The 24,953-nt window shown below is 52.9% G+C and overlaps 1 protein-coding gene across 4 annotated transcripts in view; it reads right to left on the minus strand.

Annotated features, from left to right (window-relative positions):
* DUSP8 (dual specificity phosphatase 8) overlaps positions 1-20,498 on the minus strand; it is a 40,641-nt gene extending 20,143 nt beyond the window's left edge. Inside the window, exons 1-2 of one of the 4 annotated variants that reach the window (XM_031505058.2) lie at positions 20,427-20,498; positions 6,026-6,431 (exon numbers count right to left, since the gene is read on the minus strand). In XM_031505058.2, the coding sequence (XP_031360918.2) occupies positions 6,026-6,256 (231 nt within the window). In that variant the 5' untranslated portion in view covers positions 6,257-6,431; positions 20,427-20,498. Of the gene's footprint in view, positions 1-6,025; positions 6,432-19,465; positions 19,959-20,015; positions 20,109-20,251; positions 20,345-20,426 lie in introns of those variants that run through there. The other 3 variants (XM_031505059.2, XM_031505057.2, XM_021526768.3) reach the window with 3 other exon arrangements.
* Positions 20,499-24,953: the final 4,455 nt, after the last annotated feature.

Consider the following 24,953-nt stretch of genomic DNA (forward strand, 5'->3'; position numbering starts at 1 on the left):
ACTTCATCCACGACTTCCTCCCCAGCCAATTTTCGCCCTTGGATACTGCTCCTCAGCCTGGTTGCTGTCACAGGGACAAGAACACAGGGATTTGGAAGTGGTTCTGCAGGCAGGGGTGCTCCCAGCACAGCCCTTGTACTGTGGCTGGAGTCAGTGGGGACTGGACCAACAGCTCTTCATGGCTCAGCCTGGGGACACCATACCTAAGCACAGTAACACCTCTATAGGCACTGCACCTCACCCCAAACCTGCAGATCACCCCTAAGGGCTGAAGGAAAGGGAAAATCTCTTCTTTTGCTTAATGGATGTTCTGGGTGATGCTCTTTCTTCCTTTTGTAATGTGTGCTGGAGCCTGCACACTGCAAGGATAAACTGGGAAGAGCGGAAGGAGCTCCTGGGCTGCTCTCATGTGATTTTACATGCCACAAACTGCACCTCGCTTCCCATCCCTGCAGGGATAAACTGGGGCAGGTGAGATGGTGGGATGACCTGCAGGCAGGAGTCCCCCCATGCCTGGTGATGACTGGATTGCAATGAGAGCACTCAAGGCACAGCCAATCACTCCCACACCTACCCGAAGGTCCATGCACCAAAAAGAGATAAAAATCCTCACAGAGGCATGGCTTAGCTCCTCTGCTGAAGAGCTGGGTGTATGGCACACACCTGCCCTGAGAGCACCTGCCCTTCCAGCCGGAGGGGTAAGGCACATCCATCACATCATGGGAGGAGGGGGAGGCAGCAGCAAGCAGGGAAGGAGGGAATGTGTGCAAGCTGCTCTCTTCTCAGCAGGGAATGGTGGAGCTGCCCATTGGCCACCTTGTGCCAAGCCCTATCCAAAATGTCTTTAAGAGACCCCTTGAGCAAGGTACCACTCATGGACACCCGCCTCATTTTGCTGTCTCACTGCCAAGCCCTATCTCACCACAGAGCAGTTTCGCTCAGGGTTGCTGTCATTATGAATGCTGCTTTCACACCCTGCTGCAGGTGCTTCCCTGTTCAGCAACGTGAGCACCATCCAAATAAAACTGCAGGGAGCACTGATTTAGCTGAGCTCATCACATCTTCGCGCCGCAGCGGAAGGACAGCCCCGCACCACGGAGATCCCCGTCGGGGCACCACGCACAGCTGTGCACGAGGAGGGGGCTCAAAGCACCCACCTGTCCCCAGCCTGGCTCCAGGGACTGGAAGGCAAAACTGGCCCCATGGCTCAGCAGGATGACAGAAGGCATGACAGGGCAGGATAAGAGGGAAGAGAAAAGGACATGGGAATTCGAAAATAAGACACTGAAAAATGACTGAAGCCACCTGAGATAAGCCAGATGAGGATCTACTCCAGCATCTTTTTCTCAGCCAATCCTGATGCAGGAGTTTTGTGGGAGGTCGTCCAAGCACAGCTGGAGGGAAACACCGTGGCTGACAAGCTGATTCAAAACCAGGAACCTACCAGTCCTCTGCAGCTGCCTAGCCTTTCAAGGCTCCCTAGCACATCCCAAAGACCCATTTCTCACCCTGAAGGCCCATGCCAGCAAAAACATCTTTCCCCAAAATTACCCCTCTGTGGTGGGGCAGGGGCTCATCCTAGCTGCACAGTCCAGGCTGAGGAGGCTGCAGGAGAGATACCAGCTCTGGCTGAGCAGTGTTATCCCACAATAGGATTTAGTGTTCCCTCCACATGGGAAGGCTTTGTTTGGGCCATTACTTCAGGGTTGCTGAGCGACAGCAGAGATGTGCAACACGGTTTACATCTTATTAAAGTTATAAGGTTTCACTCAATGTAAATGCCAATCGAGTGCTGGCCTTGCATGACCTGGCTGCAGAAAATAAATACCTGGCTTGCTGGGGTGAGGATACCTGCAGGAAGGTCCTGAGGAGCCCTCATGGAACATAAAAGGATGCACTGGCATTCTGGCTTCTCACAACAAAGGGAAATAAGACACAGACATTTAACCAAAAAGGGAAATAAGACACAGACATTTAACCAAACACATGGGTCTCCCATTAATCTCGTGCCCTGGCTTTAAACATAGGGAGGCTAAAAGCTAACTGGGGCAGAGGAGGAGGATAAAGCTGAAGAGACACCCCATAGTAGATTCCTGCTTCTGCCAGGTGCTGGCATAGGGCATGGACATAACTGACAACAGAGGTATCCTTCTGAGAAGCCACACTTCCATGTGGGTTGCTGTCACCCCAAGACTCCTGAAGTAACCCCAGGCATCACTCTCCAAACAGGGTCCCCACATCCATCTAGCAAGCGACAGGAGGGCCAAGATGAAGCAAGTCTTTTGGCTCTAGATAGATGTTGGGTGGGGCTTGCAAACCCATTCATGCCTTTGAAAAGCTGCTGGCCGACTCCAGTGCTGGAGGTGTCCCAGAGCAGCTCCCCAGGAACAAATTTCCCCCCTGCTAAAATCCTGGCTGGAGGGGTATGGGGTATGACCAGCCAGGAGCCAGGACCACCTAGCCAACAGCTACAACCAAAACCCAGCTGAGACCATCGATTCATTGCCTTTGTGCCAAGCCCTGTGCCTCGACCATTGTCGCCATCTCTGGCTGGAGGTAACTCCCACATGGACATCAGTCCCCAGCACTGCGTGGTTAACACAGCTCAGGTCCCAGCTCTGTCTCTCCCCAGCTGCCAAGCAGTGATAATGATGCTCTACAGGTGATCCAGGCTAAGATAAGAGTGAGCTATTATTATTACCCCAATTACTACTGACATCTCAGTCACGTATTGTTTCAAAACACAGTGAATCACCCCACTGAAATAACAGGGCTTCCATCAACATAAAGAACAGCCAGGCACACGGCTCAAAAATAAGCCCCGGCTTTCCCTCAAGCAAAACAGCTGCTTGCAGAGCCAAGCTCCTAATGCAAAGAAATAAATATTCCCATCACCTGAAGAGACCCTTGTCTTGCCTCAAAGCACGGCTGTAGTTGCTCTGGAGACTGCTCCATTTCAGGAAGTGAGAAGTGGTTGAGAGGTGGACTTTCCAGGGGGATCTTGAAGAAGTAAAATTTTCAATATTTCCCTAAAGAAATGCTAGTGAATAACCCAAGCAGGAATTTCCCATAACCTCGGGTCTCCAAACTGCACTGAGGAGCTGAATCATTCCAGTTGTTACCGGAATTGATTATTGTTAGAGTTTACTATTGCCAGCACTGGGAGAAGGGTTCAAAACCAACCAGAAGCAGTTATGTTGGTACCATTTCTGTGTGGAGGGAAATGACTGCAAGAGGAATTGCTGCTGCAGCTTTTCCCAGATTAGGCACCATGGGAGGAAGATAGTCCACACCAGGGCTTGGAGAGCAGTGGCTACGGCAGCTGCCACAATCATAAGATAATAGGCATAATTCATTGAAAAAAATAAAGGGATTTTAAATGTCTCCATTTCTTCTTTCCTCCCAAACGGTCCTTTCCTCTCCTTGCTCCAAAAAAAGCCAGGAGCTGCTGTTATTTCACAGCATCACTCCAAACTGCAGCCCACAGAAGCACTGCTAACGGTACCCTTCCTTAACTGCAATACGGAAAAGGAGAGAGTAAGCACTGGGAAAAGCAAATTAGACAAATTCTCCCACCCCCCGCTATCAGCACGCAGGCAGGAGGGGCGGCGTGGGCGGCCAGGTGGGGTTTGCCCGAATGCTTTGCGCTGTATCAGGAGGCGAACCCCACGCTGAGAATGGCTGGGATGGGATGAGCCGGTCCCGCTCTCTTTGCTGGAGGCGAGGAGCCGCGGGACGAGGCGAGGAGCCGCGGCTGCCCTTGGGCTGCCCGGGCAGCCCCCGTCGCTGCCATCCGCCTTTGTCTCGGCAGCCCGGCCGGCCGGGAGCAGGAAACAGGAGGAGGGCGGGAGGCCCGTCAGGAGGAATAATGGGGCCGGACAATCGCGCTACTGATGTCACCCTTCCTGCCATCTGCTCCCCACGCCAGCCGTGCCCCCCGCCCCCAGCACCGGGGAGCCAGGGGCACGGCAGGGCTGGGGGAGGCAGAGGAGGCAGGGAAATGACACAGGGGTCTGCATCGGCTTTCTGAGGATCTGCGCACCTCTGCTGAGGCAGCAGCTCGCACTGATTTCTCAGAGTCCCAAAATACAGGCCGGCTGAAATGGGAGGTGGGGAGAAGGAAAAAGGGCGAGAAAAGAGTTCATCACCCCAAAACGCAAACACACAAGTGCATGCACAGAAAGGCTTGGACAGCCCAAGCCACAGGCACCACCCCGGCTTTATGCCAGATGAGAATACCGCAATGATCCCCTCCCAGTCCCCTGATTCTAGCTTCCCAGGACAAGTGGCTTAACCTCTCAAGGGTGTCCTGACATTTAATAAATTCCTGAGCTGCACGTGTTGGGAGAACCAGCAAGCGGTGGGCACGGCAGGGGCTGTGCAGAGCAGCAGCAGAATCGGGGACATGAAGCCTCCTGCCCATGGATGTGCCAGGAGGGATTTCAGCCGTAAGCAAAAGAAAAGCAAATAGGAATTAAAGGCGACGGCAACGCCTCTCTCCTCTTCCCCTAGCATCCCTGGTTACAGCCACATCCCCAGCCTGTACGTGGACCATTATGCAATGATCCAGGAGCCGAGAGAAAACGATCCTTCTACGCTCCTTCTATGGGGACAGAGCAGGGAATGCCAGGAAGGACCAGCCGGCCCCTTTGGGAGCCCACTGCTCCACTGCAGCTGGCGAGCTGCAGGTTTGCAGGCGGATGGCATCAGCTGATGTTAACTCTTCCACGCTTCCCCCTTCCCTATCACCCTCCTCTTCTTCCATCCCCCTTGCGCATCGCTCGTTCTGCTGCTGCCGCTCCACGTGACAGCGGCCACTGCAGAGGTGACCCTCGCCGGGAGGAGGGCGGCCGCTCCGCTCTCCTCGCAGCTTGCGAAAAACTGATTATTCTGCTTTATTCTCCGGGGGATTTAAGAGCAGCTAAAGCCGTTCAGGAATCAGTCTCTGCAATCCCCTCCAAATCGCCCAGCCCAGAGCATCCCCGAAGCAGATTGGCGAGAGGCCGGCCCCCCCGCGCCGCCAGTCCCCTTGATCCCGCGGGGTGATGTCACCGCCAGCCAATGCGGACAGCGGTGGCTTCTCGGGGTGGCGGGGCGGGGGGGACACACCACGCAGATGGCTCCAGCTGGGCCCAGCATTTGATTAATCGCCTGAATTACCCTCGCTTTGCCATAAAATTACAAGGCGGGAGTGGGGGCACGGTGGGAGCGAACTGGCAGGGCTGTGATGGCAAGTCACCCTTTGGATGGTGAAGCATCCTCGGGCTCGTCCCGTGGCCACTACGGCACCCACCGGGGCAGTCTTCCGGCAGCATCTCGGCACCCACCGGAGCATCCCTCCGGCAGCATCTCGGAATCCCCCGGAGCATCCCTCCGGCAGCATCGCGGAACCACCCGGAGCATCCCTCCGGCAGCATCGCGGAACCACCCGGAGCATCCCTCCGGCAGCCTCCGCGGAGGGCACGACCTGGCCCACGGCAGTGCCGGGACACCCGGCACTGCTCCGGCCGGCGCTCCAGCCCAGCTCCGTGGCTCAGAGCCACCTCTGTTATTTAACCAGGAGCGATAGAGAGAAGCCTGGGAGAGATAATATGCCATGACACCGGATAAGAGCTTCTGGCGTCACAGGGGAGGAGGATTACATGTCCCTGAATGGAGTTAGAGATGACAGAGGGGAGGGGAAGAGTTTTTAGCAGGGGATTAAGTTTACAGCTCCAGGAAGGCTTTGGGGGGTTGTTTGCTGTCATAAGACAAGTCCTAAAGCTGATATACCTGTTAGACTTGCTTGGGGAGGGCTCCTGAAGCAGGGAGCCAAGTCAGTGGGGTGAGGGCAATGAATAGGTTCCCAAGGACAGCCCTGAGGCCAAATGAGCTCACACTTTAGTTCTCCAACGGGTGTCAAAGAGATGCCGGCAGATACCTAGGGTCAAGGGATGGAGGGGAAGGATCCCTTAGGCCAATCTGCATCCCACAAGGGAAGAGGGTGAGAGCACCCACCAGGAAAGGTGAGGGTCAGATCCCTTACCTTCATCTTGGAGGCAGGCTGGATGAGCTCCGTGATGGAGACCTTGTCCTGCTGGAGCCTTCTCTTGACAAGCTTGGAGCAGCAGATGTTGACGGAGCTGAGGACGTGCCAGGAGTTGTACTCCACGAAGGAGCGGCTGTCGATGACCAGGGTGCCCTCCGCTCCGTTCCTCAGGAGGCTGGCCAGCTTCTTGGGGTCCATCACCTTGCGTGGGAGCCTGTCCCCAGCCATAACGGGCCAGTCCCCTCTATGGCAAGTGGGGAGCAAGGGGTGGAAGGGCAGGGCAGGGACGCCAGCACCCGTCTCCCCAAGGGGAATGAGCGAGGGGTGAGGGGCGAGCAGGGCAGCACCCGTCCTATTCTCCTCACGCTGCTAATGCCCAGAATGCCAACTCATTGTGCTGAGCCTGGAAAGAGAAGAAAGGAGATGACAACCCATCAGCTAGGCAGGACGATATCTGGATGTCTTCAGAAGAACCTAGGGGTGCACCAAGCCACACTTTGGAGGTTTGTTCTCCCAGCCTGATGCCATGTGTGTCTCCAGAGCTGCCCAAGCCAGAAGTTTTCTCTATGTATTTAATAGCCCTCAGCAGAACTTTCTTTCATAAATTTGTCTAATTGCTCTTTGAAGTCATGTCAGCTTTTGATTTAACAGGCACAGTGGCCAGTGGCAGCGAGCAGAATGGCTTGCTAATTACTCTGAAGAAGTCCTTCCACTGGTCTGCTCCAAATCTGCTAACTGATGGCTCCTCCGGGTGACCCTTACTACTTGCACCAGAAAACACCACATGTGCCTGTTCCCTAATCTTCTCCACAGTTCTTACCACATTTAGACCTAATTTAAAGAGCTTTTCAGGACAAAGCATCTACAGAGCTGCCAGTTACATAGACAGACACCTTTTGCCACTCTGGCCAGCCCCGATGTGCCGTGTTTGAGAGCCAGGCACACCAGCGACCTGCACAGGGCAAGATGTCATCTCCTTTCCCTGTTTGCAGTCCAACAGCTCCTCGTACTCAATTTGTTTTTTCTGACCTCTGCTAAGACCAGATGGTTTCACAGAAGCAGCTCAGCTCAGCTCTAAAGGTTCTGCTGCTACTTCAGGGCCCATTACACATACCACCAAATCAGGTTTGCTCACTCAAACCACTTCACACTGGATTTCACCTGCCTGTTTACTAGAGCCTGCTCATGGGTATCTTGCCTTCTGGCAAGTCAAGAGAAGACAAGAAATCAAGTTGGCTTTATTTCTGTCTTCAAGAAAGAGGCCAGGCATCAAGGCAGAGGTGCTGGAAAGCTGTACTTGGACAGAGATGGCCCCAGAGAGCTCTCTGCTTTTCAGCACCTAACTTGCACAGGATTATTAACAGGCTTCACATACAGTATACCCAGTATACAAATACCCCGTGTTTCTATTTTAGGAGATGAGGGGGGTCAAGCCTGGTGCTCTCTGAGGTGAAGAACAAGATTCCTCCATGTCCAGCCCACAAGGTAAGCAGGCAAGCTAGGGAGCATTCAGCTCAGGGTGTCCTCTTAAGTTTTAATGGAACACGTCAGTGTTCAGGATGTTTTAATGGCATTAGGTTTTAATGCCACTGCAGTCATTCAGAAAATAAGCCTGGGCTACTACCCGGCTCCTCTTGTTCTTGCCAGACGGTGTTTTAGAGAGAACCCACAAGCTGCTTCATGAAAGCTTTAATGCATCTGAATTAGGAGGACTATGAATAACATGCCTGAAAAGGCCAGCCTAAGGATTTTCATTGACCTCTGCAGGATCAGGATTTGGTCCACGGACCAGAGGAGGCTTACGAGTCACTCTGATCCGAGCAAGCCAGCAGTGCCCATAAGCTCTTACACCTGCAGGCACCTACTGCAATGGTAGCTCAAGATACACAAAAGATGCTTGAGTCAGACATGCTACTGGGTGGCATGACAGGGACCTCAGTTACCAGCCACCAAACCCAGAGGACACTGCCAGCTTGTAGGAAAAGAACAGAAAGCCACTGAATGTGAGGATGGGGTTTCCAGCATTTGCTCTGGCTTGTGACTCCAGCACTAACAGCCCAAATTTCCCTGGGCTACCAGACCTGCCTCCCAAAGAAGGAGTAGGTAACCCAGGCTTCAGCCTCAGGATCCAAGCTCCCAATAGCAGGCCACATTAGGATGTGCAGTACTTTTCTGCCCTTGTATCACACCCCTGCTGCCTCTGCCAACATGTTAATACAAATTACAGGAGGGAAAAAAAATCCCCTAGAAGCTGAGACAGTGACAGCCCCTCCTGGCACAAAGCATTTTGGCAGCCCCATGGCACTCTGGCACGGCTGTGCCCGGCCCCACGGAGTGCTCCGCGGCTCCTCGCCACAATTCCAATTAGAGCAGCCCCCTCGGTGGGCACCGGCGGTCCCCCTCTGGAGGAACCTCACTCCCCCCAGCTCTCCTCAGGGGGGGCTTAAAAATTGAAACAGTTCTAATTAGGGGGTCTGAGGGGGAGCGAGGCTGGCTCCTGCTGCGATATGACACACCTCATTACGTTGCTACCGCCTTGCCAGAAGCCCCCCTGCTGTCCCTTGGCTATAGAGCCAGGGCACTCAGAAAGGATGCAAATTAGCCAGCTTTTCCCCTTAGTCTTCCTTTCACACCCCACTCCCCAAATCACTTTCTGCCTCCCTTACCCATCAGGACACCAGGCTGTGAATGTTTTTTGGCTCTTCCAATTACATCAAAGAAAGAAAAAGGGAGTAGAAAGAGTTGACAGGCAAAAAAACCTAGAATAATACAGTGGCAGAGGTATGAGTGAAGGGGGAGGAAGGAGTGATCCAACATTGCAGAACTCCGGATATAACATGGTATCCAATCTCCAGATAGTGAGCAAGGGGTAAACTTTTTTGTCAAATAGAGTGGTCTAGAAAAGATAACAGATCCTGATGAACATACTCTTAAGAGAAACCAAGGCACAAGAAGCCTTCACAAAGTTTGGCAGGTGACTGGAAGCTTGGGTGGAAGAGATTGGAGAAGAAAAATGAGGTTTCCCAAGTCATCTAATAACCCCTCTCCTGCAGAACAACCAGATAAACCTCTGCAGACACATGTGACACATCAAACAGGTCCCACTCCCACCTCCACCCAAAAGATGTGGGGGAAGGCAGGGCAAGGTTAGTCTGTTCTGCCCCTCTCTCCTTTACAGGGGATGGAGTTGGCCAGCTCAGTGTGGTCATGGGGAGCTGTAACCTTGGCATTAGAACCAAGACCTGAGGACTTCTCTGTAAAGGTTCAGCCAGGTCAAAGGCAGACAAGCAACATCTCTGATAGCACCTTCACAGCACCTTGCAGGCTGTGTGTGAGATGGTCTCTGAGAAGAACCAGCTGTAATGTCTTCATACCTGGGAAGACCAGAGAAGGAGGGATGATGTCTTTCTGCTTCTGCTCAGATGGGTCAGAAGGAAAACTGAGGGAAGAGGCTTAGCCATGGAGCTCTACTAAAGTAAGAGATCTTCTCACCCTGGTGAGAGGAGACCAGGGGAAAAGGTTAACCTGGAACCTAAATTAGGGTTTCAGAAACATAGCTGTGTTCCTCTCTTATCAGTTTATTAAAGCCATCTTAATCTTCCTGAGTGCTCCTGAAGAACATTATCATAATCCTTTAATCCCACCTCTCTCTGGAGTGCCTGTAATGAGGAGATGGGCACATGGCTTAGCTGAATGGGGACAGCCAGCAGGAGAGGCCACACTTCAGCCGAGGGACAGAAAGATGGGCAGGGATTAGCAGAGGGCTGGGCCAGCTCAGTGGGACTCTGTCCCTGGTGTCACTCCACAAATACCTGTGTAGGTGAGGGGAGCTGGCCACACAAGTCACAAGTATGGCAGAGATGCACACAGCATGCAAGTGGTCAGCCTGGCTGTGACCTCCTTCTGGGCAGGCCAGGCAAGAGAGCAAGAAAACCCAGGACACACCTCAGCCTGATCTGTCCATGAAAGACCACAGGAACTCATCCCCATGCTGGCCCAACACAGACCACCCAGAGGAGACCACTTCCCTCAACTGCTCATCTTGCACGAGGCTCCCAGCTGAGAGATGTGCTATGGGAAGGGCACAGATCTGGTTTCTCTTTTACTGGAGACATCAGCTGGAAGGGCAGAAGGTCTCTACAGCAACCCCAAACCTCACTAACCAGCATGTCCACTCCTTGCAGCAAGCTCGTGTTGTGTCCTGGAGAGCTCTACCCTCCACAGGCAGCCCCACCGAGGAGATGCTCCCCACCACTGCCCCAGGCAAGTCAGCCTTGCTGCAGGAACACATTTCCATCGTGCCTGTGAGACTGAGCTACAGCACACTCCATGAGATGCTCATCCCAGGAGCACACTCTTCTGGTGGTGACTCCACTGTGAGTTTACCAAGGGATAAGGGCACCACAGGCAAACATTTGTTTATTTGTCCCCAGTAATCTGAAAGCAGCCACTCCTGAAGAACTGCCATCTCCACCAGGGACTCAGTGGCACCAGGGACTAAATGATTTGGCTTTTCCCCTTGCAGCCCTGGGGGTTGGGGAAAATATCCGTGCCTTGTGAGCTGTGCACTGAGATGCTGTCTGGCCAGGGCTCCATTGTCCATCCAGGTCAGCCCTGCAACCAGCCTCAGGCTCACTGCTGGGATGCTGGCAGGATCCCACCGGACCCCAGCTCTCCAGACACTTCCTAAGATATAAACCACAGCAGTTTTTCCAAGCCCCACACCCTTTTCCCGTCCTCATCCCCTCATTTCTTTCAAGTGCTTCAGCACTTAGCAAGCTCCCCTCGGCTGGCTCATGCTGTTTGAGGGATTCCTAAATCACAGGACCATTACTAATTATTATTATTATTTTGCAGCAGCAATCAGGGACGCGGGGCTCATTAACAAGTTAGCACCTCTGGTTTCCCTGGAAACCCGCAGCTGCCAGGCAACGGCAGCGCTCCGGCCCGAGGCGATGCTGCTGCAGCGCCTTCAGCTCATTCCCAGAAAGATGCTCGGGTCCTGCACGGCTTGATGAACCCAGCCTCGCCAGTGGGATGAGGTTAGGAAACTCCAGGATGCGTCCCCTGCTCTACCCCATCCGCTGGGAACCTCAGCCCTTCTTCCCGATGCTGTTCTGCCACTCACAGCATCACAAACTGCGCAGTGGCTCCTCCCTCCCGGCGAGCCATGCAGGCTTTCTCCAAGGGCGAGGAATTTGGAGCATAATGATTCCCCAGAGTAACAGTGGGACAAAGCTGTCAGGTGCCTGCAGCAGCCGTTTTAGAGGTGATGTAACTGATGACGATTTCTCAGCAGTTACTCAAGGTCCCTTTAAGAGGCAGCACAAAAGATTTCTCTGCTTGACGATGAAAAAATGGAGTGATTTTTTTTTTTTCCTTTGCTCCTTAAAAGGAGGCTGGGAAACACCACTAACCACATCCACTAACTCAGACACAAAATCTGCTTGTCCACCTTGCCCTAGTGAATCTCAAGGATGGGGAGGAACGACATCTCCCAAAGCCCAGCAGTATGAAGATGTAGGGGGAGATGGCAATGGCTTTCCCGGTGTCAGCTAAGCCAAGCTGGGATCCACTGCTCTTTCCTAACCCCTGCCACCCACATGGCAGACAGAGGACTCCCCCACAGCCTCATCCACACTGATCTTACAACCCCATCTTGGGTCTCTGCACAGCCCAGGCACATTCCTCCTGGGACAAGAGCTCCTGCGCATGCTTCTCCATGCAGGGAGCACTTCAGGAAGGAGGGAAAGGGCAGCATTCTCTTTTTCCCACAGCACATCACCCGGAGGCAGCCACTGCACTTTTGCCAGGGTTTCAAGCTTGCTGATCTCATGATTTCTTTAATTTTTTTTCTCCTCCTTTCTACACCGCAGTCTCCTTTCAATTCCTGTAGGCTGGCAGCAGCATGCCAGAGAGCCCTGCAAGGAGCTGCATGCAACTAAACAGCACCCACTCACCTCCCTGCATCTCCCATTGCCCCCTCCACCTGCACCCTGCAGCCCAGAAGGTGTTTTCCACCAGAGGACGTGGCTGAAGGGCCAGGGTGTCCTTCAGCAAAGTGCCAGATGGTGCATTCACATGTGGCATGGAGCCACACGGCAGTGCTGGTGTGGGGGTGCTCAGCCTTGGGTACATGGCTGCTGGCATGGGGCAACTTGGGGATGAAAGGAAAGAGGACAGGCTGTATCCAGCTGCCTGGGAGTCTTTCCCATGCACCCTCACCCCACAAGGCAGATGGGCTTTCCTGGCTGCAGTTAAGCCAAGCAAAGGGTCCCTGATCCTCTCTCACCACCTGATGGTGTGCCAGCAGCTTTGGATGGGTTACGACTGCAAATGCAATTGCCTCCCAGCCTGTTTCCACCAAAAAAGTGCAGTTAAGGATTTATAGACTGGCCACTCCCAGGAAAATTTCTGACTACAGAAATGGTAGTCAATCTGGAGATCTGGTCAGGAAAAGCCAACAGGGACAGCAGGGAAAGGAATTTGTCTGGAGTCTAGATGACAAGGGCAGTATCTCCGCCTCTTAGAGTTGTGCTTTTAACATGATTTATATGGTTTTCCCCTTTAGTATAAACACAAGCTTTCATTTTAAAGCCTACAAAAGCCAAGACCAAAGGTTATCCATGACCAGCCAACCATTTCATCACTGCCTTTGCCCATGCTGAGGATATTGCTCCCAAGCACTGCTTTCTAATACCAAAGCTATCCCATTTCCATTCTCACCCTGCCAAGCTGAGAGCTGGCCACGTTCTCATCCCAGACCTAAAAGCACCTTCTGCTTTGAGCAGCCTGGCACACATCACAGAGGACATGTCATGATGGAGAAGAGAAACCTAGTCCTGCTGATCTTCAAGGGTCCTTGTTGCCCACTGCCTGGTATCCCATCATTTGCTGCATGAGCCCTGAGCCCAGAAGGTTTATCCTGGGGATAAGATGCTTCTTTGCCTTTTTACAACAAGAGCAGACAGAGGCAGCACAGAAAGGCATGCAGTCAGATACTTCTGCAGGACTGGTCTGCCTCTCTCATCCCAAAACAATAAACACCCTAAATACTTGCTGGGTGCATTTGCAGTCTCCTGGAGAAAGGGTCTCCAGGACCTGGGTCTTATTTTCCCACAACACCTACACACCAAGTGAAAGAAAGCACAGGATTAAGCTGTGGTTCTGGCTCTTCAAAGCTGCAGATAAATATAGCATTTCACTTCTTAAGCACAATCCCCAGTGACAGGAACTTGTCCATCTCAGCAGAGAGCTGGGGACGGTCACAGGTGAGTCAAAGGGAGCATCCAGCACACACAGGGACAGTCACTGCACTGTACAATGACTAATGACAGTGGCTAATGCCAGTGTAGTGTCATTAGACCCCCATATTCAAATGACAAATAGGATCCCTGCCTACCTGTAGAATAATGATGTTCCTTTCTGTTGCATTGTCTGCAGTTTCTGGTGAGTGCCAGTGCAAAATGAGGTGCAGATCCCAGCACAAGTCTGCAGCCAGAAAAAACCAATGGCCACAGCTGTGCCTCCCTATTCCCACAAAACTGTGACTCTCCCTAGAAGATCCAGAATTCAATGAAAATGCAAGGGACTATGTTGGTTTTCCATGGGATGAGACATTCCCCAGGCCAGCAAATACATTTAACAAGAGTTTTCTGACCTGGTTCATGGCTTGATGAATTTTCTATATGCACACAATAGCCAAATTTCTCATGGATTTGGGATGAATTAGCATGTGTCAGTTCAGGTTCTACTTCCTACCACAGCCCTAACAAGGAGGCACTAGCTCTGAGTTTTGGAGGATTACCTTTCTCTAGAAAAAACACACGAGACAGGCAAAGCCCAAGCTAATGTTCCTGCCTTCTCCTTTTGCCTTGGGGATAGTGATTCATTACCAGCTGGTTTTGTTCTTAATCTGAGGTGACACAGGGATGAAACAAAGTGATTTGAAGACCTTCCTCCATCCTCATGACCGTGTGTGTTGAGCCATGGCTTGCTGGTCAGATGGCACAGCTCTTCATATATGAAATCCTACAGCCTGGCCTCCTGACTAAGAGTTGGGTATTGCAGCATTTGTAACATGGGTCTTCTCTCTGAATCCATATTATCACTGCTGCTGTGGGTGGCAAACTACACGGAATCATTTGCTGGAGGAAACAGGCAACAATATTCCCCTCACCACCTCCAGGCAGGTGTTAAGCATGACATATATGTGTACTTTAACCCCAGTTTCAAAAAAACCCCAGAGATCTATCATGACATCCACCCAGAGCTTAAACATCCTCCAACTCATCTGCACGCCAGCAGGTCTCACTCAGCCCTGCTTCTGACCCTGCAGGTGACAGCTGGGGTGATAACACCAAGCCTTGCTCTTTCTGGGCTGGCTGACCCCCAGCTAAGACCACTTCAGTCACCCTCACCTTCCCACCTGTCCTGCTGGACTCCAACAGAACTCACTCTTATCTTTGCATCAGGTACTGCTGAATGAACCTTGCTCAGGTGCCAGACAAAGAAGCAGCCAAGCTCAGAGCAGAAGGGATTGTGAGGATGACACAGAATTAACAGGCATCAGCATTCAGCAAGCAAGCGGAGAATGCGTCGATCTATTTTTAATGGTACAATGAGAATACTTTACAAAAGAATGTGTCTGGGGAGATTCTGCCCAGTCAGAGATTTGTATTCGGGTTTTTTTGCAGCAGTCAACTTCCCTTGATGTGTGGGAAGCATTTTGTCTCTTCACCACCCCACAGAGCAATTCAGAGGGCCCTGGCTCAGTTTTGGCTGGAGGCTCATCCCTCTGGTCACCTTCCTGCCCTGCTGCATCCTTCTGACTTTCCACCAGAAGACCTGAACCTGATGTGAGCAGCAGGTAAGGTGTACAGGACAGGTGCAGGCTTGCTTGGTTTCTGGGTGTCAGCCCTGCTGAGCCAGTACAGCTGCTGGGGACATCTCTGCGAGGTCCCCGACAGCAGCAACGCGGTTAACGTGGCTTTTCATGGGCTAGCTCCAGCCAGCAGTGCTGGCACCCTGTCTGCACCAGCCCTCCACTCAACAGCCTGGAGTGCCAAGCGAGGCTCTGGCTGTGCCCGTCCGCTCCCCACACAGGGCTGCCGGCCAAGTCAGATGAAGATGGCATGAATAACTCCACTCAAGCCACGGCTCGAGGAGGACCAGGCTGCCATCGCAAGCTGGGAAGTGAGGGTTGTTAGAGGCAACGCAAAAACAATCAGATGTTGTAGACACTTCTTGGTTGCTTCTTTTCAGCAGCATGCCCCAGAGATGGAGGGACCCTCTTTGTCTGGAGGGTCTGGATTTCAGTGGGAGACATGCGATTCACGCAGGCACAGAAAAAAACATGTGGAAAGGGCTTGACGTGCTGGATGCAAAAAAACCTGCAATGCCCTAATAGACTGAGATTTCTCCCCGAGCTTCTGCTGCATCAGCTGAATTACCATGTGTTAGACAGCATGAGCTCCTCAGAGAACTAAATCCCCTATTAAAAAGCTGAAAAGAGGCGAGCTGAAAAGCCAGGATGCAGGCACACTGCGCACCTCCGTGCTGGGTGAGTAATGTGGGTTGACGGAGAGGACCGGAAAGACGCACTGCATCGTTAGCAGGGCTGGAGGACGTGGTGGGGGACAGGATGCCAGGGCCATGCTGTCACTGGAACCTCCATGCAGGATCAAAGCAGTGGTCCACCTCATTCATGTCCCCTCACCAGCACTGCCTAATAACAAGTATCCTACCAAAGCCTGGGAGAAGCAGCAGGGTGGGTATTTATGGACTAGTCATGCAGTAATTTAGGTTTAAAGGGACCTCAGCACTTCAGCTGGTCCAACCCCTCTCTCCCTTAAAGGAGAATGAGCATCCACACCAGAACAGGCTGTCTTGCCTTTCTGGTTGCCAAATGACTTGTTCCCAGTCATCAGTGAACTCAAAAATAATGCTCCCCATAACTCAGCATGCAGAAACCCTACACAGACAGCCTCTGTCGCAAATTGCTAGAGGACCTTGAAGGACTCTGGAGAAATTCCTGAAGAACACAAGGTCTCTGACCCAAGAAAAGGCTTTATTTAAAGAAAATACAGTAAAGGCAGACATATAGGCACACATAAGGGAACCACGAGTGCTTTCTACACACAAAAAAAAACAAAATAGAAAAAGGCATAAGAGGAGTTTGAAGAAAAGAGGAAATCAAAGAAGGATTTCCAGCCCCAGATAGATTCCTTGGAGTGTCTTAAGTAAGTTTCAGCTTAATGAACATAGCCCCTGCATTTCTGTCCTGTTATTGCTCCCTGTTTACAACAGGAGACTCTATATACTGGATCAGCTTCCAGTGAGAACCTGCAGGTTCTCCTCTGAACCCAGCCTGGGCTAGCACTTCACCTGTCTTCTGAAATGCTGATCCTTCCATGACACCATGCAAACAATACCTATCACTCTGGGAAACTGAGGATCCAAAAAAGCAAAACCAACCCCACAAAAACCCTGAGCAAAGCAAGGAAAGAAGCCTCCTGCACAGTAGCCTAGATTATTTTGTCCAACTGGGTCTAGAAAACCTCAGAGGAAGAGCCAAATAGCCAAGAAGTGGAGCCAGCTATCCTACAGGAGTCATGGCAGTCTGCAGCATAGGCTGAGCAGGGCTCTGTGCTGTGGACAGTCCCCCAGTGTAGCCCACCTTTACTCTTAATCTCCTTTCTTGAAGTAGAGATGGTTGAGAACCAAAGGAGTCTCTTGACAGCATGGACCCAAAGGTTTGGGGCAGAAAGTCTAGAAACATCTCTTGGAAGAGAAAGAGATGTTTTCCTCTCCATGAACTCATGCTAAAGAGGAGACACCAAGGCACCCACCATGACCAGAGCTTGGTATGTACCACCATGGTCTCAGCTGCTGGCCCACTTCTGGCAAAATAACAGTCCCATGGGAATAAGACACATGACATGGTCTCCCCCTCCATCAGATGAGCAGGCAAAGCCATCACTGGGGTGCACTACACCACTCACCATCCCTGCAGGAACCTGCACTACCACTGATCACACCACAAGCTCTTCCTGGCTTTGACAGCAGCCCCTGACACCAGCAGTGCACAGCATTTTGGCACAGTCAATTTTTACCCTCCCTCCTACTCCCCTGGCTGTGTTATAATCCTGCACACAGAAGTACACCCAGGTCTCCTGAGCAAGCTTGAGAAAATCTTGAGCACAGAGCTTGTTTAGCTTCTTATCTGATTAATGCTCCCAGGCCACTCACCTCCCTTCCCCAAGCCTGCCATAATTACGTCAGGTGCTCCTTCCCACTGGCATCAGGCAGGACAGGTGTATCTTCAGAGAAGAAATGTAAAGCTTGAAAAACAGGTTTTAAAACCCAGAGGGTATGGGGATGCAGAGGAGTGTCAAAGCTTTCCCCACAGTATGACTGCATTGCCGCTCTTGGCTGCAGGAGTTTCTCTGCATAGCAGCAAGGAGAAGAGTGCAGGGAGACTCAGAGACCATGAGTACCTGGGGATTTCTGCAACCATCTCCCCCTTAACATTGCCATTAAACACGTGGCAGAGGGTAAAAAGGTCTACAGACTCTCCCTGGCTGTCCTACTGGGAGAGAGGGGTGAGCACCCACAAGCTCCTTCTCTTCATCAGTGGTTCTCTACCAGATTCAGTTTGCTGGCACAGTTTCAGTATGATGGCAGTGTCCTGTGAGCCTACACCATAAATCAGGGCTGCCAAATGCTGGAGCACCTCCTTTTCCTCCTCCCATTCTTGATAGTGTGAACATGCTCTTCACCTGACTGTGCCCAGGGCTTTGGGAGCTGAGCTGCACACCAGAGAAATTAACCTATGATCCCTAAGAAAAACCTTGCTTAAAGGTAAGGAAGCAAATCCAAAGAGGAAAAGCCCTCATTCCCCCATGCAGATGACAGCAGCTGGTGCAGAGGTAAGGGGTAGGGATGGAATGGGGACTCGCTCATACTCATGTCAAGAGAAGTCACTTCCAGAGGCACAATGGGTTTCCAGCCTTTGGGGAGGTTTCCAGCCTGTGGAGATTTCCTAGGGAAGGACAGGGTTGTCCAGGAGAGAAGAGAGTTTTCTCCCACCTCTTAAGACCCAATTTGGCAGCATGGGACAGACACTACTGCTTAGTCCCTACCCAGCCCTCAAGGGTGTTTTTGTAGTAAAAGTGACGTTGCATTTAATATTAGGTGAATATGAGCTCTCCAAAGACTCAGTGGCTTTCTCACTGATGTACTTGGCACCCAGCAAAAGCACACTGCAGACAAACACAGTGCAGTATTTGCAATAATAATCTCCATGCAGAGTCCCCAGTGAATGCTCCTAAGGACTCTGGCCACTTTGCTCAGCTCTCCCAAGCTTAGCTGAGGCTAGATTTTAAAGAACAATGCTAGATCCAGGTTTTCCTTACCTTATGTCTAAGCAAGGACAACTGAAAGCCACAGGAGGACAATCTATTGGGTTAGAAGTCTTTTGGTGTGAGCTAATGACATCTCTTCTTGGAAACCTTCCAGCCTCAGATTTGAGCCTTTCAAAATTGTGTTGCCAATACACCAAGGGCAGGAATTTCTGCCTAGTGCCATTGCAAAGAGGGATCTGGGCATCCCTGTGCTGCTCACACTCTTGCCTGTCTACTCTTGTCCCAACCATTTAGACAATCCTGCACATCCCGGCTCTGCCATGCAAAATTTGGGACAAGATACCTGCAAAGTCCTTGAGGGTGTTTTAAAATCCCAAATACGCTACAGCCAGGAGGATTTTCTTGGTGCCACAGCTCATTTCGTTTTGGGAGCTGTTGCAAGCAAAATCAAAACGAGTGCAGGAACTGCCATGCAGACCCAAACCCCAACAAACCTCTTCTGCAGAGAGAGTCCTCCCGGCACAGGCACACTCCGAGCGCGAGCAGAGGCACAGAGAGGCAAGGCCAAACCCAAAAGCACCAACTCCCGTGCATCGAGTGTTCCGAAAACAAAGCTCTCCTCAGCCGCCTTTGGGCGCGCAGGCAGCCGTGCCCGAGCCTTTGCCTCGGCGCAGGAGGATGAGACAATGCAAGCCAATGTCAAACACCGCTCCACGGGCAAGCTGCTCTCAAGGTTATCATGGCCCCTGCACTGCCAGGTGCAATCCTCAGCGCTACCTGCTTGGATATCCTCACCCTTTCCTGCGGGAGAGGGGTCTGCCTTATTTCCCCAAATCACAAGGAGATGGAACCTCTGGCAACCATTCGCAATGCATTCGTCATCGCCAGCTGCTTGGGACAGGGATGGTCTCTCCTACATATGCTCATGCAGCACCCAGCTCCCACCAGGGAGCTGTCAATAACTACCGCAATATGAGGGACAAACGCATCCATGCCTAGAAAAATCCGAATATCCCTATCAGAACAGCACTGCGCCGCATTCTTCCTTCTAACGAAACCGCAAATTACTGACCTGTGCACAGAGCTCCCCCAATGCAAGCTGAAGCACTGACATCAGCTTTTGCTGTTGCTCAGGAATTTAATTCTGGGGGAGGAGAAAAGGGAGGGGGGAGCAGGAAGGAGAAGGAACTTATTTATCAATAAGGGAAATAAACAGGAATCTTTAAAAACAAACAACGCTTAGCACAGAAAGCAACATTTACCACCATATAATGATTGAGGGTGTGTGGGGGGTGATCAATCGGACCAGGCACATTAGGGGTGGTGGAGAGGATTTTTTTAAACGAGCAGCTTAACTCATTAATCGCGAGCAGCGCCTTTGGAGCCGCAGCAATGAAGTCTTGCATGAAAACCCCCGCTGCTGAACACATGCCGGCTTCGTTTAAACGCCAAGGACACAGGGCGACACTCCAACCTCTTTCATCATCAGAAAAACCACAGCGCTGTTAACACCGCTTCCTCAAACACCAGCCCTCAGCCCCGCCAGAAAACCCCTCCACCCGCGACCCCCGGCCCGGCAGGACAGCGGGTATTCCCCGGAGCTTCCCAAGCCCCCTCCTCACCTGCACCGCGGCCGCCCGGCAAGCGCACACCGCCAAGGCAGGGTGGGATTTCCAGCACCCCCCCGCCCCGAAAACAAGCGCAGCATCCCCGACATGCGCGGCCGCGGAGCGCCACCCCCCCCCCCCGCCACCCCCCGCTCCTTTCCCCAATCCCCGCCGTGGGGCTGCTCCCCTCCCAGCCCCGGCGCTCATCGTTCTCCCTCACGGCAGCCCCTCGCAGCCGCGAAGCGCAGTACCTAGCGCGCACACAGACACGCACATACACCGGCACACGCTGTCGCGCTGTCCGCCGCCCCCGGGCGCGATGCCGGCTCCGCTCCGCACCCGCGGGCGCCCCGCGCCCCCTCCCCGCCTGCCCCGGGGCGCACGGCCCGGTCCCGCGCGGGCGCGGCGGGACGCGCTCGCACTGACCCGGCGCGGCGGGCGCGGGCGGCCGCCCCGCTCCGCGGGTTCTCCGCTGGCGCGGCCGCTGCCGGCGCCGCAGGGCCCGCATGCCGCGGCGGGCGGGGGGGCCCGCTCCGCGCTGCTCCGCGCTGCTCCGCGCCGCTCCGCGCGCCGCCGGGAATGCGCCGGCGATGAGGTCATGCCTCGGGAGCGGGCGGGGGGGCGGCGGGGGAAAGGGAAAAAAAAAAATAAAAAAAAAGGGGGAAAAAAAAAAGAGACAGCGTTGACGTCACCCGCAGCCAATCAGCGCGGGCGGCGCAGGGCAGGGTGACGTCAGCCCCGCGGGCGCGGAGCGGCGCGGAGGGAGCGGGCGCGGAGCGGGCGCGGAGCGGGCCGCGCTGCCCGCGGGGAGAGCGGCCCGGGCGCTTCCCGCCGGCCCTCCAGCCCGCGACCGCCCCGGAGCCGCGCTGCTCCCGGCAGAAAACGCGCTGCCGCGTATTGCGGGTCATGGGGGGTCCCCGGGCTGCTGGCGTTGCGAGGCTGAGCCGTCCCGCCGCCTGTCAGCCCGCTGCCTGCGGAGCCGGGAGCAGCGGGGACCTGCGCGGCGCCCCACAGCACTCATTCTCTCTGGGGCGCCCCAGCTACAGGAGGACAGGCACAGAGGCAGCCCGGTCTTGGAGGGTGGCATGGTGAAGTGTGACCAAAAAGCTGGCTCAAAAAGCAGGAGGAGCCTCACCCACGGGTCGGCTTCTGGATGGATGGAGTGGGCTCCATCCTCATCCTGGAGCTTAGGGCTCCCCATCCTGCTGCGAGTTTGCCAAAGAACTGGGCAACTGGCCTGGTTTCACGGCAGGGGTTTTTTTCTGCCCTTGGCCCTAGCCTGGCAGCTCCAGCTTAGAGAGGGATTAGAGTTTAGAAGCTTAGGTTTTGCTGGTGCTTAGGAAATGAAGAGAACCTTCCTCCCTGCCGATACGGATGCCGGATATTTAAAATTAACTCTCATGTCTCCAGACACGCGTCCGGCAACTTGCTCAAGAACGTCAAGCTCCCACAGTAAATGGCGGCAAAATCTTTCCCAGAAATGTCATTTCTCATAAAGCACCAGAGGTATAAAACCCAGGGATGTTAAAGAGCCTCACTCTCCCCATTGCATAAGCAGCGCTGAGTTCATGCCCTTCTCCTAAGCACAGAAAATCAGCTCACCCAAAGCTGTCAGCAGGGAAACTTCTACAAAATGAGGGATATTCTACCTAAACTCATGGGTTTCGGCCCAGTTATCATAATCAGTGGCAAGATGCTGGGGCAGCATAGGCACTCGTGTATTTAGTGGCATGGGAACACTTGGTCCTGGTGGGAGCTGGAGCAGCAGCATGACCGGCATGGCTGGAACGAAGCTTTTCCTGCTTGTTCTCCTTTCCAGCTCCCTTCTTGTGGCCACGCAAAGCACCCAGATGGGAAAACCTGAGAAAACCTGGGGAAAACCATTCTTGCTTCAGCTTTGAGCTGTTTCCTCACCTACCCAGCACCCCTTTTAAGGAGCAAAATAGGAAAAAAGAGGGGGAAAGAAATGAGTCTGAAAATCCCAAAGCTTCCTCATAAAAGCTGTTATCTAGGCAGAGAGCCATGAGCTCACAAAACCTGCCGAAGGAAGAGGATTTAAACAGTTTTTTTCCAAACTCAGTTAAAATCAATGCTTCCAATACCGGACCTGGCACATCACAGATGAGCATCCCAGATGAGCTGTCAGGAAGATTGTTCTCTGTCTGTCCAGTGGCATGGCACAGGGCAGGAGAGTGGGAAGCAGGTGTGAGAAATATACCGAGTTTGCAGCAGGCAAGGGATGGGGAGGTGATACGGGTGAGGCAGAGGATGGAGTGTCCTGAGAGACACCCTTGAACTGTACATTCAAGCAAGGGATGAAGCTGAGCTCCCTCTTGAGCCTTCATCCCTGGCAACCTCTCCTCAGCTAATCCACGGATGCCCCTGCTGCATCTCTGGATGATGAGGACACAGGAGATTTGACCCACACAAAATCCCCATTGGCAGCAAACAGGAGGAGCAGCTCCAGCGGGGCTGGGGACCAGTGGGACAGGGGTTCTCACGGCCATGGGAGTGGCTCCAGCCCACGAGCCCTGCATCTCTCCCACGCCCACTGCTTCTGCGCGAGGCGCTGCAGCCAAGCGCCTGGTGGGGAGAAACCAAAACAAATGATTCACTGCTGCTAAACTGCTCCCGGGATCACAGGGGCCAGGAGCAGGCATTAACTGAAGCTTGCAAAACCTCACCTGCCTCCCAAAGCTGGGAGCTAACCCTATTTAGATCCCAATCCTGCTCAACCTGATATTCTGGCGTTTGGGTGCGGACCCACGGCTACATGGAAGTGGGCAGCCAGCCTGAGCGAGGGCAGCGCTGTGAGCACACCTGGGCAGCTCTGGATGGCTCGGGTCACCCCTATTACCCCTATTTTCCCCAGGGGAAATTAAGCTGCAAGAGCCAGGGCAATGCTGTAATGGTCAGGCAGGCAGAACAAAGCAGCCTCGTCTCTAAGCTCCATCTACCAGATGTGAATCTATTGTCTCAGCCCCAGGGCCATCACACCTCCCTCTCCGTCACAGCCATCAGGAGCTGAGCAAAAATTACACAGCAAGTTGCTTATGGCTAAAGGAAAGCGCTCTGTTTCAGGTAAAGCACTTAAAAAGTAATTCACCCCACTCGCGTTTTTCCTCTCTTCCAGATTTCAGGCACATCCAAAGATGGATTGCATCCCAGCTACGTGTTTCAAATGCAAGTGCTTGTATACGTAATAGTTCTTGCTAAAACGTTTTCCAGGCCCCCTAATTGCCATGGCAGGCCAAGTGCAGAAGAGTGCAGCAGAGCCTTCTGCATGCATCCTGCAGGGATTAAAATTGGAACCTGATCATGAAGGAAACTAAAACTAGGAAAAAGGAATTGCTGCCAAACCAACTTTCTTATCCATCAAAAAGGAGAGACTTTTCTCAACTTGCACTTTCCTTAAATGGCCAAATAATATTTTTTTAACCTGTCCTAGTCATTTAGATGCAGTTGCTTGCACCACTGGCTGAGCCAGCATCCCATCATTGTTGCTCAGCAGGGCTGGCTGTGGCACAAGACACTGCGTTCCCGTTGCAAGGGGTATTGGCACCTCCAGACTGTGCTGAGAGCTGCGGCCAGAGTCAGCCCTGGGGCTGGCATGGCTCTGCTTCTTCCAGGCCTGGTTGGTTCCACCACGTGCTTGCCTGTCACCCTTGCTGGGATGTCCTGGAATGGGGCACAGTGTGGTGCCAGAGGAAGGGGCTTTTCAGGCTTTGTATTGCCTTGTTCTGTTCCATAAAGAAATGTATTGACTGTGGTGAACTCCAAATCGACTTTAAGAAGGGCATCAATCCCTTCTTTGGTGCCTGCCCATGTCCTCCCCAGCTCTCCCACCCCACGGTTGGGATGGATGCACATATCTCTGTGCACACCACCTTCATCCTGCAAAGCCCAAAATGGTGTCACTCGGTGAAGAGAGCTGACGTGCTAGAGCAGGCAAAAGACACTTACAGCATCACCAGGCAGGTGTGTTTCTCACACAGGGGCTGCCCTGGATCTGTCTCCATTTTCCCAGTAGAAGTAGAGCAGCGTGGCTCAGCCCTCACTCTGTGCAGGGCTGCGCGTGCACGTTGCAGGAGCAGCTCCTGTGCAGTTAATTGCAGAAGGAGCGGACTGGAGGGCTGCGTGCTGTGCCATTCAGCTCAGCACATGCTGCAGAATCATTCATTCTGTAGCTCTGACTGTGCTGTGAGGCACTCCTGCCAAAGGGGAAAGGGAAAAGTAAATAATCATACATTGAATAAAGTCCCTCTGATTCCCTCCAGCCCGGCCATACTGGAGGAAAGCTGGGCAGGAGCATGGAGATGTGCCAAACGCGGGGCATGGCTGCTGCGTGCTGGCACAATGGGTCAAAGTCGGGATGGGAGGGGTGGAGGAGCAGGACCTTTGCACTGGCATGAGGCTATCAACCGAGGCTGGCAGCAGCAGCCAAGCTGCACAGAGGCTTTACAGTAACACTCTCAGGTGCAGGAAGTGTTCCTGCTCCTTTGCCCCCAGTGCTAAAATGGAGTGCCATGTTGACCCACATTAAAACTTGCCATGAGTAGTGAGGGTAGGCGAGAAGCTTCGATGTGCTTAGAAGCTGTCTGGGGTCATATTCACTTCTTTGAAGGCAGAGGGGAAAGGACAAGAGAGAGGATAGGGACAGGGGAATGGGAGAAAAACCAAACTGTTTCATTTTAATATATCCAAGTCTTAAAAAATAATCACTGCCCAGTGCTCTGGGACAAGGCATAGTCTTTCTTCTTTGTCAATTAGAGACGGGTAAAACATTACCCTGGGCCAGAAGGCAGCATGGAGCTAGGCTCCATGCAAGGGTCTGTCAGGTCCAGACCCTTTCTCTGTACTCTTGTGCTGGTTTTTGTTAGGCTGCTCACCAGTTGCTAGGTTTTTTTTTGTTTTGCTTCAATCATTTTCACTGATGAGAGCATCTGCTGCCAT

Source organism: Lonchura striata, chromosome 6 (assembly GCF_046129695.1).
Source record: "Lonchura striata isolate bLonStr1 chromosome 6, bLonStr1.mat, whole genome shotgun sequence".
Classification (NCBI taxonomy): Eukaryota; Metazoa; Chordata; class Aves; order Passeriformes; family Estrildidae; genus Lonchura; species Lonchura striata.